Source organism: Ogataea parapolymorpha, chromosome I (assembly GCF_000187245.1).
Source record: "Ogataea parapolymorpha DL-1 chromosome I, whole genome shotgun sequence".
In the NCBI taxonomy this organism is placed as follows: Eukaryota; Fungi; Ascomycota; class Pichiomycetes; order Pichiales; family Pichiaceae; genus Ogataea; species Ogataea parapolymorpha.
Genome location: NC_027866.1, coordinates 407,559 through 421,911, shown reverse-complemented (window position 1 = coordinate 421,911; position 14,353 = coordinate 407,559). Strand labels below are relative to the sequence as shown.

General features: G+C 53.5%; 8 protein-coding genes across 8 annotated transcripts; 3 read left to right on the top strand and 5 right to left on the bottom strand.

Moving 5' to 3' along the window:
* Positions 1-78: 78 nt before the first annotated feature.
* Positions 79-3,489, top strand: HPODL_02053 (uncharacterized protein; the record flags this gene model as incomplete). Its single annotated transcript, XM_014081663.1, has 1 exon — positions 79-3,489. The coding sequence occupies one exon, from the start codon at positions 79-81 to the stop codon at positions 3,487-3,489; it is 3,411 nt and encodes a 1,136-aa protein (XP_013937138.1).
* A 35-nt stretch (positions 3,490-3,524) lies between these two features.
* Positions 3,525-3,854, bottom strand: HPODL_02052 (FKBP-type peptidyl-prolyl cis-trans isomerase; the record flags this gene model as incomplete). Its single annotated transcript, XM_014081662.1, has 1 exon — positions 3,525-3,854. The coding sequence occupies one exon, from the start codon at positions 3,852-3,854 to the stop codon at positions 3,525-3,527; it is 330 nt and encodes a 109-aa protein (XP_013937137.1).
* A 51-nt stretch (positions 3,855-3,905) lies between these two features.
* Positions 3,906-5,039, bottom strand: HPODL_02051 (uncharacterized protein; the record flags this gene model as incomplete). The annotated part of the gene is made up of 1 exon (XM_014081661.1): positions 3,906-5,039. One exon carries the CDS (start codon positions 5,037-5,039, stop codon positions 3,906-3,908), a length of 1,134 nt encoding a protein of 377 aa, XP_013937136.1.
* Positions 5,040-5,180: 141 nt separating this feature from the next.
* Positions 5,181-6,875, bottom strand: HPODL_02050 (uncharacterized protein; the record flags this gene model as incomplete). Its single annotated transcript, XM_014081660.1, has 1 exon — positions 5,181-6,875. The coding sequence occupies one exon, from the start codon at positions 6,873-6,875 to the stop codon at positions 5,181-5,183; it is 1,695 nt and encodes a 564-aa protein (XP_013937135.1).
* A 162-nt stretch (positions 6,876-7,037) lies between these two features.
* HPODL_02049 (Squalene synthase) lies at positions 7,038-8,405 on the top strand (the record flags this gene model as incomplete). The annotated part of the gene is made up of 2 exons (XM_014081659.1): positions 7,038-7,096; positions 7,136-8,405. 2 exons carry the CDS (start codon positions 7,038-7,040, stop codon positions 8,403-8,405), a joined length of 1,329 nt encoding a protein of 442 aa, XP_013937134.1.
* Positions 8,406-8,412: 7 nt separating this feature from the next.
* On the bottom strand, positions 8,413-9,789 carry HPODL_02048 (uncharacterized protein; the record flags this gene model as incomplete). The annotated part of the gene is made up of 1 exon (XM_014081658.1): positions 8,413-9,789. One exon carries the CDS (start codon positions 9,787-9,789, stop codon positions 8,413-8,415), a length of 1,377 nt encoding a protein of 458 aa, XP_013937133.1.
* Positions 9,790-9,855: 66 nt separating this feature from the next.
* Positions 9,856-10,869, top strand: HPODL_02047 (uncharacterized protein; the record flags this gene model as incomplete). Its single annotated transcript, XM_014081657.1, has 1 exon — positions 9,856-10,869. One exon carries the CDS (start codon positions 9,856-9,858, stop codon positions 10,867-10,869), a length of 1,014 nt encoding a protein of 337 aa, XP_013937132.1.
* Positions 10,861-13,761, bottom strand: HPODL_02046 (uncharacterized protein; the record flags this gene model as incomplete). Its single annotated transcript, XM_014081656.1, has 1 exon — positions 10,861-13,761. One exon carries the CDS (start codon positions 13,759-13,761, stop codon positions 10,861-10,863), a length of 2,901 nt encoding a protein of 966 aa, XP_013937131.1.
* Between the last annotated feature and the right edge of the window lie 592 nt (positions 13,762-14,353).

Sequence of the window (14,353 nt, the reverse complement as noted above, 5' to 3'; positions counted from 1 at the left end):
AGCAAACTCTTGCTCAACGTCTGGGGCAGCAAGCGAATAAATAAAACAATAAAATTTATTATTTGGTAATTATTATCAATGTTCCGATATCCTCCAGAAATTACCTCAATGCTGGCGCCACTGGTGGTGGTGCAGGGTCTGGGGGAGGATAAACTTTTGTTCAAACAGACTAGCACCCCAGAGTTCCCCAAAGACAAGCAGATACGGCTGCACGATGCAAACTCTCCAGATAATCCGTTGAGCAGACTGTTGTCAGATCCCGACACCATTGAGCGCAGATTGCCGACGGTGCAGGTTGCGTCCGGGCTGGAACTGGCGCATGTGCTGAAAGATCACTCTCTCGAGTCAGAATACTGGTACAAAAACGATGACAAAAAGCATCTCTCTTTTAAGTTTAAATTTGCTGGATCAACGTTCCTGTTGCCCAACCACGCCGAACGGACCGATGACGACCACAGTGCCGCGTCCGACGAGTCTGCTAGTACTTCGCCCATCTCACCATTCAACCCAGACTCTCCTTGCTACAGATCAATTCTGCCCCTGGAATGGATCCAGAAATACAGAGAACTGCTGCCGTCTGTATTTATTGCCGTGCACGAATTGGACGCCGAGTCGGACGAAAACGATAAAACACTAGCGTTGGAGCTCAACGATACCCGTGAGAAGCTGGCCAAGCACGGAATCAAGTTTGTTTGTCTGCTGCTCTGTTCGTCTCCCAGCACCCCGGAACTGGAGGAAAGAGTAGCCACTCTGCGCAAAACAACGAGTCTGCCCTCAAAAACGGGCATTCTCGTGCTCCCGGCAGGCAGCCAGAAGGAGCTGGAGTCATTTGCTGGCGTGCTAATGGCGCTGATCCGGCCGTGGTGCATAGAATATTACGCTGCGCAGGAAAAAAAGGTAAAGAAGCAGCAGCTCATGGACACCTCGTACAACGAAAAATTCTGGCTTGCGAGACAGGCGCTAAAAAGTGCAGTTCTAGGCGAGTTGAAAGGTGTCACCGAACAGAGCACGAAATTGATGGAATACTCTTACGAGAAGCTCATCGACGTGATACGCAGCATAAGTCTTGAGACACAGCCAGAAAGATGGCAGGAATGTCGCTTGTTGCTGGATTTTGCCGGCATACACATAACACGCGGGTATCTTGTGCTGGAGAATGCCAATATGGCGTACAAGAAGTTTGACATCCATCTGCAGAACATTCTATCTGTGCTGCCGCCTCGCTCTTTGAAATCGTATCCCGTGATTTCCTGGATCGCTCTACAGTTGACCTGGCTTGCGCAACTGGTCGAGAAGTGTCCAGAATCAATTGTTCCTATTGAACGGCCTTTTCAGCAGCACTCGTCGTCCAAATGGTTTGGCAATGCTGCCGACGGACTGCCCATGCCACACGGAGGATACATATATTTGCAGGCGTGCTCTTTGGTCCACCGACGCGAGATTCAGGCAGCCAGCGGCGTCGACGTCTACGACACGTACATGGCTTTGAGTCCAGACGAGGAAAAGCAGTTTGATTACCATGGGACACGCGTCCGCCTGCTGTCGCGCGCGCTGGAGCTGTTCACGAAAGCGAAAAAGACGAAGTTTAACAGGAGCGAGTCGTACGTGTATTTCCAGCTGGGAGAGGAATATTTTGGTATGGACAACTACTCGATGGCCGCAAATAACTTCCTGGTGGCTCTTTCTGTGTTCAAGAATGAAAAATGGAACAAGATCGTAGCCGCTATTTTGTTCAGGCTGTTCCAATGCTGTGTGAAGCTGGAAAATTATAGGGACGCACAAGTTCACCGGCTGCAGCTTTGCACGCTCGAAGACCGGTTTGTGGCGCAGTTCAGAGACGAGCTTGCGCAGGAAGTGCCGATCGACGAGCCTCTTGTGCTGAAGGAGCCGCTGTTCGAGAGTCAGGTGGTTTTCAAACACCGGTCGGTCTCGCTCCACGAAAAAGTGCATTTCCAGCTGTATCTGCGCCCGCTGGTGAACAGTTTGATGTCGGAGCTTATTGTGGAGCGCGTGGATATCGCCTTTGCTGGAGAGGAGTTCGAGATTGCCGTCGAGAACGACGCTGGGCCGAACACGCCGTTCAATATTGTCGCGGACGGCCGCGCAAACCTGGACTTCTCTGACAAACAGGCCAAAGTGTTGCAATTCGAGCTTCACCCGGACAAAATCGGCAAGTTCACGGTAGACGGTGTGCGTCTAGTGTTGCGTTCTGGCCCCCTTTCGTTTGAGAACCAGCTGGTGTCGGTGTGCGAGTCGCGAGACCGACTAAAATGGTACAGGGCGTCCTCCTCAAGATTTAACAAGCCGTTCGAGTACGAAATTGTCAATGGAGCACAGAACGGGTTCGAGGTGATTCCGAAGCCGCCAGAGGTCGATTTCCGCGTCAGCCACGCCAGCATCGCGTACAAGGGAGAAAAAGTGCCAATTACAGTCCACGTCGGCAATCAGGACGAAAATACTTTTGGTCTGCGACTTCATGCCACCGGAAAACTTGCCACGACGTCTCTGAAGGTCACGTGGGCCGACGAAGCAGCTCACAGCACTAATTACCGTGTTCCTGAACCTCTGAGGCCACAGGATTCCACAGACGTCGAATTGTTTGCGTATCTTCCGCTAGCAGAAACGAACGGTGACACGGTGAAAATCGACCTTCAGATCGACTATCTCATCGACAATAACGAGAACACCGTGGTTCGCAAAACCAAGCCTCTGCAGATCCCGGTCGTCGACTTGTTTAAGACGAGTTTCAAGATCTATCCGTCGCTGGCGTCGCACATTCCGTCACTGTTCGACGTGAGTGCGGCAGATATCGTTGCTGTGCCGTCACATGACCGCTGCTGGCGCTCGAAGCTGAGTATCGAGAATGTTTCTGCCGAGGACGTGGCCATTTCCAACGTTTCCGTGGAGATCAACAAAACGACGCCGGAAACTGTCATGGAGACGACGTTAACCGACATCCCTGTGTCGCAGCTGAGCGCAAAAAGCACTGGCGACGGCTGGTTCGAGTTCCGGTGCCGATGCGCGGACGGAGTGTTCAAACGGTCGATGGCGCTCGAGCTGTATCTGTCTTTTGAGTACGTTTTGCTTGGGCGGCCGCAAAGTTTGACAAACGAATACAAAGTACTCCTTTGGAAGGGCACGCTGCCACACATGGACCCGCGAACGCTGGTCAGCGTCGACGACGCCGAAGACGCGCTTCACGTGACGTACGTCATCGAAAACCCTACGTCGCGGATTTTCCAGTTCAGCACGACGCTGTCGACGAGCGAGAACTTCAAAATCAGAAATTACAGAAACCAGCACAACTTCTCGGTGCTGCCGTTCATGAAACAGGTCGTGCGGCTGGAGTACGAGCAGCTGGCCGGCGAGGAGTGGACCAAGCTACCAGAGTTCCGCATCTACGACCTGAACTACAAGATCTACCTGAACGCGCAACCAACGAGTGAACGGCTGCAGGCGCGCACAGATGGTCTGTATGTGCGCAAGTAATATACGGAAAATAGACTCGCAAATCCATTAAGTACCTAGTTGATCTTCAACAGCTCAACATCAAAGATGAGAGTGGCATTAGGAGGAATCAGGCCTGGGAAGCCTCTGGAACCGTAAGCCAATGGGCCTGGGATCGTCAGAATGGCCTTCTCACCCAGCGACAGCTTGGAGAACCCTTGTTCCCAGCCAGCAATCACCATACCCTGGCCAATTCTGAACTGGAAAGGCTTGTTTCTATCTCTCGAGGAGTCGAACTTTTTGCCGTTCTCCAGAGTGCCCGTGTAGTGGACCGTCACCAGATCACCTGGTTGAGGGTATGTCTTGCCGTCTCCTGGAGCAATGGTTTGAATTTTCAATTCTGACATGTCTAGTGGCAAACGATATAAATTTATGTTTAATGTACAAATTTTCGTGGATTATTTTTTCCGCGCCGATCGTCTCACCGACGGCGTCGAAGGAACCGACGACGCCCCGCCACGGGCTCTGCCACGCCCGCCCGGCGTCGCCTTCACTGGCGTGTCCTTGGGTTTGAAGTTGCGCGGCACGCTCTTCGAAACCGGCGTCTTGCGCTGCTTGCGCGGCGCCGGCGTCGCGTGCAGAGCCCGTTTCGCAGGCACCTTCTCGCCGCCGGTCTCGTCCTTCTCCTCGTCCTCTTCGTCCAATTCCTCGTCCTCGCCACTCTCCTCGTCGTCAATGTCGTCCTGCACCTCGGGCCCCTCGTTTTCGTCCGGCTTCTCGTCCTCCTCTGCATCGTTATCTGCCTCCTGCTCGATCTCCTTCTTTAGGTTCCGTCTCGTCGTGCGTGTGCGCGGCTTCTTCTCCTCTCGCACGCTCTTGCGACGCGTTTGCGTGCCCTTTTTCTCCTCCTCGTCGCTGCTGCTCTGTACACCCATTGTCTCCTCTGTCTCGGCCGCCTCCTCCTTTAGCTTCACCCGTTTCTTACGCCCGCTCTGCGGCGCCTTCTCCTTCTCCTCGCTCTCACTCTCCTCGTCGGTCCGTGGCTTGCGTGAAACCCGTCTTTTCGGCGTCTTTTCGGGCTCGGCCTCCTTCTGCTTGTCCTTTTCGTCGTCGCTCGCCTCGGCCGGCTCCATCGCCACACGACGCCGCGTTCTCACGCCCTCCTTCGCCTCAGCCTCCTCCTCCGGCTCTGCCGCCGTCTCCGCCTTGTTGCGTCGCGTGCGTCGACGAGTAGCCGGCGTCTCGGGCGTCTCCTTGCCGCTCTCAGGCTCCTCGCTCTTTACCTGCACCTCCTTCGCCCTCGACTCGTCCTTGGACTTCCGTCTTGTCCGCGACGCCAACGAATCCTCGCGCTTTTCTTCCTCGCCCGCCTCCTCGTCGGTCTCGTCCTCGTCCAATTTCTCTAGTCCCTTCAAATTATAGTACTTGTTTAGCTGCCGCGTCACATCGCTCTTGGTGACACTGAATTGGGGAAACTTCTCGCCCAAAAGCTTAATAATCGTTGTATAGCTCGCCTCCCGCTCCTCGCCAAGCGGTTTGTGGTAGCATATTAGATTTAGAAGATACAGTGTCTGCTCGCGCGTCCACTCCATCGTGCACAAAAACACAAACCAGTAAATTTTTGTGATCGTCAAATTTGAGGTGCTAGGAGGGGGTCTGCGGCGGGAGTAGGTTTCTACGGTGCACCAACATACATCGCCCCTACAGAGCTGTCTCGTCCGTCTACACAGTTCTCAGTCCACCGTCCGATCCAAATAATCCGTGATATTCTCCAGCATCTCCTTCTTGGTCTTGGCCTTCGGAATAAGGTTCGCCTTCGAGTTCACATACACCTTCAGCTGGTCCGAAGTAAAGTCATTCAGCTGTCCCAGCTTGTAGGCTTTGAGCACGATGTCGTCGGTCAATAACATGGCCTTTTTGTCCTCACGGGTAGGCTGCACGTTCAGCTGCTGGAAATTGTCCACTCTGTTCAGCTCTGCGCGCACCGCTGCCACTAGTAGGCTCAGTTTCTTGGAGTCTCCCAACCGGTTGCGCAGCTCCATGCATTTTTTCTTTAGCTGGTCCTGGCTATTGATCATCTGCTGTTTCTGTATTTCCAGTGGTACCTGCGGATCGTAATCAACCTCACGCTGCAAAAGATGGTCCTCTAATACCTTAAAATACCACTCGACCTGCGGGTTTGGTAGCGGCTTATATATATCTATAATTTCTGTAACCAGGTCTTCAATTTGATTAGGGAAAATTGGTGCACTTGGCTCCATCTGCAACAAATATCCGGGTAGGCAGCGGATGTCGTCTTTGAAGGGGAGTGGGATAAGCGCAAGGCCCTCAGGGTACGGCTCGATGCTGGTGGTGTACCCCAGAGAGGCAGCGGTGGGGACCAGGTAGTAGGATGTGGGGGCCTGGTTTTTGCGCGTGGACCCCCACGCAAGAGCCATTTTGCGTTTTGCTGTGAGTGTCTGATACAATGCTGAGAAAGAACGGCGTGAGTGTGTGTACTGTTCCAAGTCGCTTGGAGTGACCAGCGCGGGCGTTCCGACCGAATAGTGGTGCACATAGTACTCGATTTTGCGGAACCCGACAATCTGCAGCACAGGTTTGTTCTCGTTGTCGAACGGCTTGGCCATAAGGTCCCTGTTTAGTGTGACATGCTGGTTTTCAAAGCCAATGGTTGATACAACGTGGTCGTTGTCGACCTTGGCGCCCGTAGCGGTGTCCAGCCTCACCGACTGCGATTCCACGTACCGGTACGTGCCATTGTCATCGAAGAAACGATAAGGGCTCTGCAACCGGGGTTCTTTGAATAGCGGACATCCTTGAACAGATATCTTGATGTCTCGTAGCGCCATGGTGCATCTAAAGGAAGTGCGTCTGAGTTCCTTGGTCCGCAGAATTTTGTCTTCCACCTGATCGATATCCAGCTTCTCGACAGCGGGCCGGAACTGGTCAAGAGTCTCAAATATAGTCTGATACTCAGAAAGATCGAAGTCGGGCTTGTTGGCAAGCAGAAACGGGGTGATATTGATTTTTTCCAGACTGAGGTCGTTAAGAATGTTCCAGAGGGTGATTTTGCGCGAAGTGTTGCCGTTGAAGGGCCGGTCGCAGTCCGAGAACAGAAAGATGCGACGGACGGTGTACGGTTTGGTGAAGCGTGGGGGGGCCACAAAGTTGTCGCGTGCGACCTGCAGCATGCGGGCAAGTTGCTCCCCACAATTGATTTCCGGATTTTCCTCGAGCACCTCCACAGAGCCCTCATCAAACTGCTCTACCGTCTGCAATTGGTCGATACTAATGTCCTGCAGCTCGAAGACGGGTAGCACGCCGTCGACCGACGCGTCCTTTTTGCTGCAGTTGAAGATAAAGCACCCGAGCCCCGTGTTGGGTTGTGTCTTGACAAGGTCTCTAATTAGGCCACTCACACAGGACATAATCCTAGGCACATGGCCGCGTAGCGTGGGCGTCAGGTGCAGTGCAAAAATAATGCCCTGATGCAAATCCTTCTCGTCGAAATCAGAGCTCATGGCAGAAACTGGTCCCTCGTATAATTTTTTTGCTGCAATTTTTTTATTTTATTATTATTCTTTGTTATCATGGGTAAACTCTTAGATCTCGTGCTCCACCCAGCCGAGCTGAAGGCCGTTGTGCAATTGTAAGATACTTCCTGCTATCTGTCCACTAACCCGTATAGCAAATTTTTCAGACACGTCGAAAACCCACTGGATCCCAAGTCGCAGACTCCGTCCGAGGCCCTGTGTTACAAGATGCTGGCTCACTGTTCGCGTTCTTTTGTCGCTGTGATCATGGAATTAAATCCCGAGCTACGCAATGTCGTCATGCTTTTCTACCTGGTTCTGCGGGCGCTCGACACGATCGAGGACGACATGACGCTCGACCCTGAGCTGAAAATTCCTATGTTGAGAACTTTCGACTCGAAGCTGAATCTCAAGGACTGGACATTCCACGGGAGCGGGCCGAATGAAAAAGATCGTATCGTTCTGGTCAACTTTGATAGTATTCTGACCGAGTATCATAAGCTGCAGCCAAAATACCAGGACATCATCAAGGACGTTACGCGTAAGATGGGTAACGGCATGGCTGATTACGTGGTGAACGAGGAGTTTAATTTCAACGGCGTGGCCACCGTGAAGGACTACGACCTGTACTGTCACTACGTGGCAGGACTGGTGGGAGAAGGGCTCACGCGGATGATTGCAGCAGCAGACTTTGGACACCCTGATCTGGCCGACAAAATGTACCTTAGCGACTCCATGGGTCTTTTCCTGCAAAAAACAAATATCATCAGAGACTTCCGCGAGGACCTGGATGACGGACGGTCATTCTGGCCGAAGGAGATCTGGGCCAAGCACACAGACAAGCTCGCCAATTTTGCGCAGCCAGAGCATCTCCAGGAGGCCCTGAACTGTAGCTCTGAGCTCGTGCTCAACGTTCTGGACCACGTCAAAGACGTCCTGGTATACCTTTCGATGGTCTACGACCACTCCACATACTGTTTCTGTGCGATTCCGCAGGTGATGGCTATTGCTACGCTGGCCCTAGTGTTCCAGAACCCGTACGTGTTCCAGAAAAACGTCAAGATCAGAAAAGGAGAAACGTGCAGCTTGATCCTCGAATGCAGAACCTACGAAGGCGTGCTCAACGTGTTTTCCAGATACCTCAGGGTGATTCATCACAAGTGTCCGGTTTCTGATCCGCTGTATCTCGAGATCGGAATGAAATGCGGCGAGCTCGAACAGTTTATCGAGGAGCTCAACCCTAACCCAAGCCATCTGCCAAAGGGCCTCGAGCCACGCAAGACCGTGTACTCGGAGCTGGCCCAAACTAAGATCCGCAAGGACGCCGATGTGGCCAAGAAATTGTGGAGAGAGCAGTTTGCATGCAACGCGTCTCTGGCTCTTATCGCAGTGTGTGTGGTGACTTTGTTATTTAAAACCTTCTAACAGACTATTATATCTCCCATTGCGAGTTTCCGTAGTCCGTCGCGTAAAAGTATTCCGGGTGGTCTGGCAGCCGTTCGTGGACGAGAGCTGTGCGATGCTGGTGGCTGTCCAGCGTGCTTTGTATGTGCTCGAGCGGCACGATCATCTGCATATCTGGCCTTTCTGCAACCAGCTTCAGTTTCAGATCGTTTGTGCTCTCGGATACGTGTCTGAGATACTCGACGCAGTTGTCTGGTAGCACCCGTCGCTTTCTGATCTCTGCAATTGCAATATATAGCGTCTCGTGCTCTGTGCCGCTCGCGTGACACTGCAGAAGAGCCAGCACGTCTTTATCAGACAGCGGGATATCGAGCCGTGTGGCCAGCTCTAAAATGTTCAGACTGCACAGTTTAGCAGCATGTTTGGCTGCTCCCTCAAATAAGACATGGAAATGGCGGTTTTCGAGCAGATGTTGCAAATTATTTCCTGCCAAATATCGAAGCACAAAAATCATGCTACCAAAATGGCCGCAGAAATATATCGAGCGCAGCGCAGCGTACAGGGCCAGCTGCACAGTCCGCGGCTTGAGCCCGCTAATCTCGTTGAAATGCTCTTCTATCTCCTCGTAATTGTTTCTCGCAAACAGCCTGTCTTGGAACATTTTGGGCGCCAGTTCGTCGTACGAAATCGGAATTTCCAGCTCGTCGAGGAATTTCCAGCTGTATGTGGGTCCCAATAGGGCTGCCGCCGTGGTTGCCACGGGAACCTGTGTCTCCTGGTCACGTACCTTCAGAACCACGTCGAACGCTCGCTCAAGGTCGTTGTTTTCCACGAAAAGCCGGCATAGCCCGAGCAAAAACTCGCCCGTAAACTCTGTATCTGCTATGTCAGAATACACGGCCGCGACGACGTCGTAGTTGTTATTTTTGAGCGCAGTGGCCGCCAGACTGGCGTAGTTGAGCGGCGTCAGCATCGTGGATGGCAGTTTTCGCAAAATAAACAGAATTGTCTCGGTGTCGTTTCTGTTGCTCGCCTCGATCAGCAGCGTGATCGCATGCAATCTTTCCATATACCGGGGGTCTGCGAAGAACTTGGCCCCGCGGAACTCCAGGACGGCCATCTCGTAGCTGCCGTTTTCCAGAAACCCGCGGATCTTGTATCCGCGCGCGAGGTCGGGCGCCTTCTGTTCGACATATGTGAAAAATAAATGGTTGTAGTACGGATTATTTTTGCGCAAAAATACTTTTAATGTAAAATCCAAGAACCCCGCTGCCGCGTACTGGGCCTGCTGCAGCACTCCGTACACTTGCGGGAGTCTGTTGTGCAGCGATTCCTTGGGCCCGAGCTCGGCGAGTTTTTTGAACAGTGCTGTCTTCTGTCTCTTGGTGGCCCTGGGCAGCGACATATAATTTTTATTTAAATATTTTTTACTATTTATTTCTCCACATTTTTGTGCCATTTGCAAGCTGTCATGTTTGCATCGAAATGTCCGCTCAAAAAGCCCCCAAACGTGGTTCTGAAACGCTGGACGTCCATCAATGTGTTTAATCGCGACATGAAGCTCAAACAGCGCGAACGGGCCGCCCGCGACGAAGAAAGCCAGATGGTGGAGTATATCAGGGACGAGGTTGCAAGACGCACAATTGAGCGGCTGGCGTTCCTGAAAACGCCGTTCTCGACAGTCATGGACTTTGGCTGCAACGCAGGCAATTTCGAGCGCCAGCTGTGCGACGTCCGCCCCGACGACGACAAGCGATGGCGCGACGACAAAAATCTTGTGCGATCCAAGATCGAGAAAATTTACATGGTGGACTCGTCGCAGAATATGCTAGATAAATATAGAGATGCCCCGTTCAACTCAATGCTGAACATCGAGCGCGTCAACACGGACGAGGAGGCGTACTCGCACCCGCTGCTGATGAAAAAAGACATGTTCAACGTGATTGTGTCCAACTTGTCGCTGCACTGGATTAACGACCTGCCGACGGTCTTTAAAAAGCTGTACAACTCGCTGCAGCCGAATGGGTGCTTCGTCGGGTCCATGTTTGCTGGCGACACGCTGTTCGAGCTGCGCACGGCGCTGCAATTGGCCGAGATGGAGCGCTGTGGCGGCCTTTCTCCGCGTGTGTCGCCGTTCGTCGAGTCCTCCGACGTCGGCACCCTGATGCAAAAAGCCGGCTTCCAGATGCTCACGATCGACGTCGAGGAGATCATCGTGGAGTATCCGGACGTGCTGGCTCTCATGAAGGACCTACAGCTGATGGGCGAATCGAACTCCATCCTGAGCACGCCGCCTGCTCTGCGCAAGGACCTATTGATCGCGCTGCAGCCGATCTACCACGCCATGCACGGCGACCAGCGCACGGGCAACCTGCCGGCGACTTTCCGGTTCGTGTTCATGATCGGCTGGAAACCCGGAGAAAACTTCCCGCAGCCCGCACCACGCGGCAGTGCAAACGTGAATTTGAAGGATGTGCTAAACTGAGTCACACTCAATCTCCTGCAGACCTTCCAGGGCAGCCAGCCGAACGCTTGCGGTGGGATGTTTTTTGCTCAGCCACGTCAGCCGGGCCACACAGTCTTTCTTCGTGTCTGCCGGGTCTGCAAGTGCGAGCTGGACAAAGACGCGAATAGCCACCGCGAGCCGTCCTGGGTGGGTTTTTCCCAGCGTGAGGTTGTACACACGCACAAAGATGCTTCGTACAGCAATGTCTGCTGGCAGCGGCAGGTTCAACTCCAGTGCATTGCACAGAAAGCGCAAGCAGGCGTCCTGAGTTTTGGTAGCACGTTCTATGCGGCTCTGTGCGGTGTCGAGCGGCTTCAAAATCGACAAAATGTCGCCCAGCACGGTTTTCCTGTCCTCAAGCTGCTCCCAGGCTTGGAAGAATGCCAGCAGCGCCGCGTTAGTGGCTTGTGCCAGAGACTGCTGGGATCCGGCAGAAAAACAGTAGCCTTTCCAGAACTCGCGAGAAAGCTCTCTGTCTTGCACGACATGCGCACAGTAGATCCTCATGAGTGCCTGGAAATGGTCCACGTCGGACTCTGGCGGGACGAACGGCCAGTCATTGAGGTCTGCCACGAGCTTCAGCGCCGCTACACGCAGCCGCTCCATGGTTTCGCCTGCTATTCGCAGAAGTTTATGGTTAATGAGCGCGTGATTGCCGAGTTTGTCTCTGTTTGCCTCAATGAGCTTCATTGTCGCCGACCTCACGAGACTTCCGACGTCGCCGCGGTTAGTGACCGTGTAGTCGTCGAGACAGGCAATAAGAGTCTGTTTTTGGTGGTCAGCCACATCGTGGCGGTGCAGATACTCTGCGAGCGACAGAATGAGACAACTGCGCAGCTCTGCATCAGCATGCCCCGTCACCAGCCCCAGCACGTCGTCGACTCTAGTTTCCAGCCAGTTTGCGTGTCCAACAGCGCGCGCAGCCACCAGACTGCCGCTTTTGATATAGAACAGCCATTTCGTAATATATTTTTCTGGTAGCACGAGCACCGCCGCGAGCTCGCAAAACCGCTGCGAAACCTGCTCGCTGCTATTTCTGATGACGTTGAAAACGGTTTCCAGCTCGTGGTCGTTGGCAATAAATCCCTCGCGACACAGCACCGTCAATAGGTACAAATACTCCTCGCCTTTGTGGAACGGGTCTCTATGGAAGTCGAAGGTGAAGTCCACGAAAAGTCTGTGGTATTTGTCGGTATCCACTTCTGTTGCGTCCTGAAGCAGCTCCGCAAGTACATAGAACCGTCCTGGCTGAAACTGTTCCTGGAAATATCTTGGGATCAGCTGTTTATCGCCGAGCTTTCTCAACGTGTGTGCTGCCCGCGTGCGAATGTCATAATCTCTGTGCAAAACGGCTTGCTCCAGCGCCGTCTGTATCTCTTTCTGCAAAATTCCCAGCTCGCAAATGTCCAAACTCAACGCAAATGCCCTGTCAAGCTGTCCGAGCACCGTGTAGTCCAGCGTCTCGATCAGCTTCACCTTGAGGCTGTGCTTGTCATTGCGGTCGAAAATCTCGCCGTGGCGGCCGACTACCTCCTGCACACACGCCGCGCTCGCGCGCCGCACAATTAGCTCCTTGTCAAAACAGCAGCAGAGCACCAGGTCGCGGAAAAATGCCCGCCACAGCTCAAGGCCCACCTCATCTGTTTTGTACCGTTTGGCCAGCGACCAGATGATGAAACACGTCGCGTCGCGCACGTTCGATCCGACCGCATGGGTCACGCGGTACTGCTCCAGGAAAAGCGTCTGGTGCAGCAGAGCGGCCAGCTCGGGCAAGAACGCCGTGTCCAGCTGCCTGGTGCGCGCCTGCTCGCCGATGGCCAGCAACACGCCGTGGAAGAGCTCGACGTCGATCGACTCGGCATCGACGCGGCCGTCGGCGGAAAGCTCGAGCTGTGCAACCAGCGCACGCACCACGTCGTTACGTAGCTGTTGCGGGAGCAGGCTAGTGATTTTGGCCAGCTGCTTCGCCACAGAGTATCGGATCACCGTGCTGGCGTGCCCGACAAAATCAAGTAGGTAGTTGAAGATTTCCTCGACGGCGTCGTAGTTGCTGGTCCGCACGAAATGGACGCCCAGCTTGCCGAGGTTTTTGACGAAAAACCGCAAACACGAGGCGTTCGGGGTGTCCAGCTCGTTTGCAATCAGCACCAGCAGACGCTGTCCAAACAGATCAAGCGTCTGTGGGGCACACAGCCTGAACAGATGGTTTGTCGTTGTGAGGAGGCCGAGCTGTTCAAATACGCTCTTTTGCTCCCACGCAAGCGAGTTGAAGTTGTCGGCGACAAAACTCTGCAATAACGGCGCACAGTCAGCACGTGAGAGTAGCCGTGCCATCAGCAGCGCAGCCGCGTCGCTCTCCTTGCCGCTAGACTGGAGATATTTTCGAGAGAGATCAAAAATGGCCTTGGCAAGACCAGGTCTGATTTTCTCGAGCGGAAAAGGCACCAGAACCAGGATCGACAGCCACACTAGCAAGAAAAATGTCTCCTGCCACTGTGCGCTATCAGAATTGCCCAAGTGGTCCACCCTGTCAAGAACTGCCGTCAACAGATACAGATCGCTTGTCAGACAGTTGGAGACCACCTTGATGCCTCTAATTTTGGCCAGATGGTAAAATATCACGCCAATATGCTCTCCGCATGTCAGCTCATCCTCCAGCACGAGACGGTACCCATTCACCAGACGGCCCACAAACGAACGCAGCTGCGAGTCCAGAAGCTGGGGGTTTGGCTGGAACTGTTCAATGAGAGCCAGCAGCGCCTTCATGGCACGTGGGTCGGCAGTCTGGCCCCCACAAAGCGTGCTGTCAAGCCGCGAATCTATTTCCCGCAGGAGCTGGTCCGCAAGCTTAGAGATCTGGACGTCTTCCATGTATTTACAATGTTTTTATTTTACATGAATATTTATGTGCACAGCCTTGATCGGACAAACACAGAGGGCCCAGTAAAAATGGGGGAAGGAGGAAGATAAAGGCGATTTTAGGAGCGATTGGTAGTGCATGGCAATACAAGACTCTTTGCACGCTTCACTTCTCCAGAGTTGGCTGCCCCCGGACAGGTTCTGGCACCTCTTCGACCCGCTCGAGCCGCATGTCGAATTGGTCGCTGCGCAGCGCACGCAGCCCCCTATCCAGCTCTTCGAGGACGTCCACATCCTTCTGGTCTACAGTCTTGTAGAGCAGCTCCAATTTGTTCATCCAGCGGTGTGTGCCCTGGTATGCGGTCCGCGGGACGGTGAACTGGGCAAGCTGCAGCCGCGGATTCAACGCGAGCGCATGCACTGTGTCAAATATGTGCCAGGCGTCTTTCTGCGAGCGTGGATTGGGCACGAGCCGGAACGTAGCTCGGAACAAACGCATGTGCTGAGAAGCTGTGATGGACTGAAATATTTGCGCAAAAAGACTGCGCCGATCGACGCGCCGGCCCGCAGTTTCTATAAATTACTTGCAGTGTGCTAAGCCTTG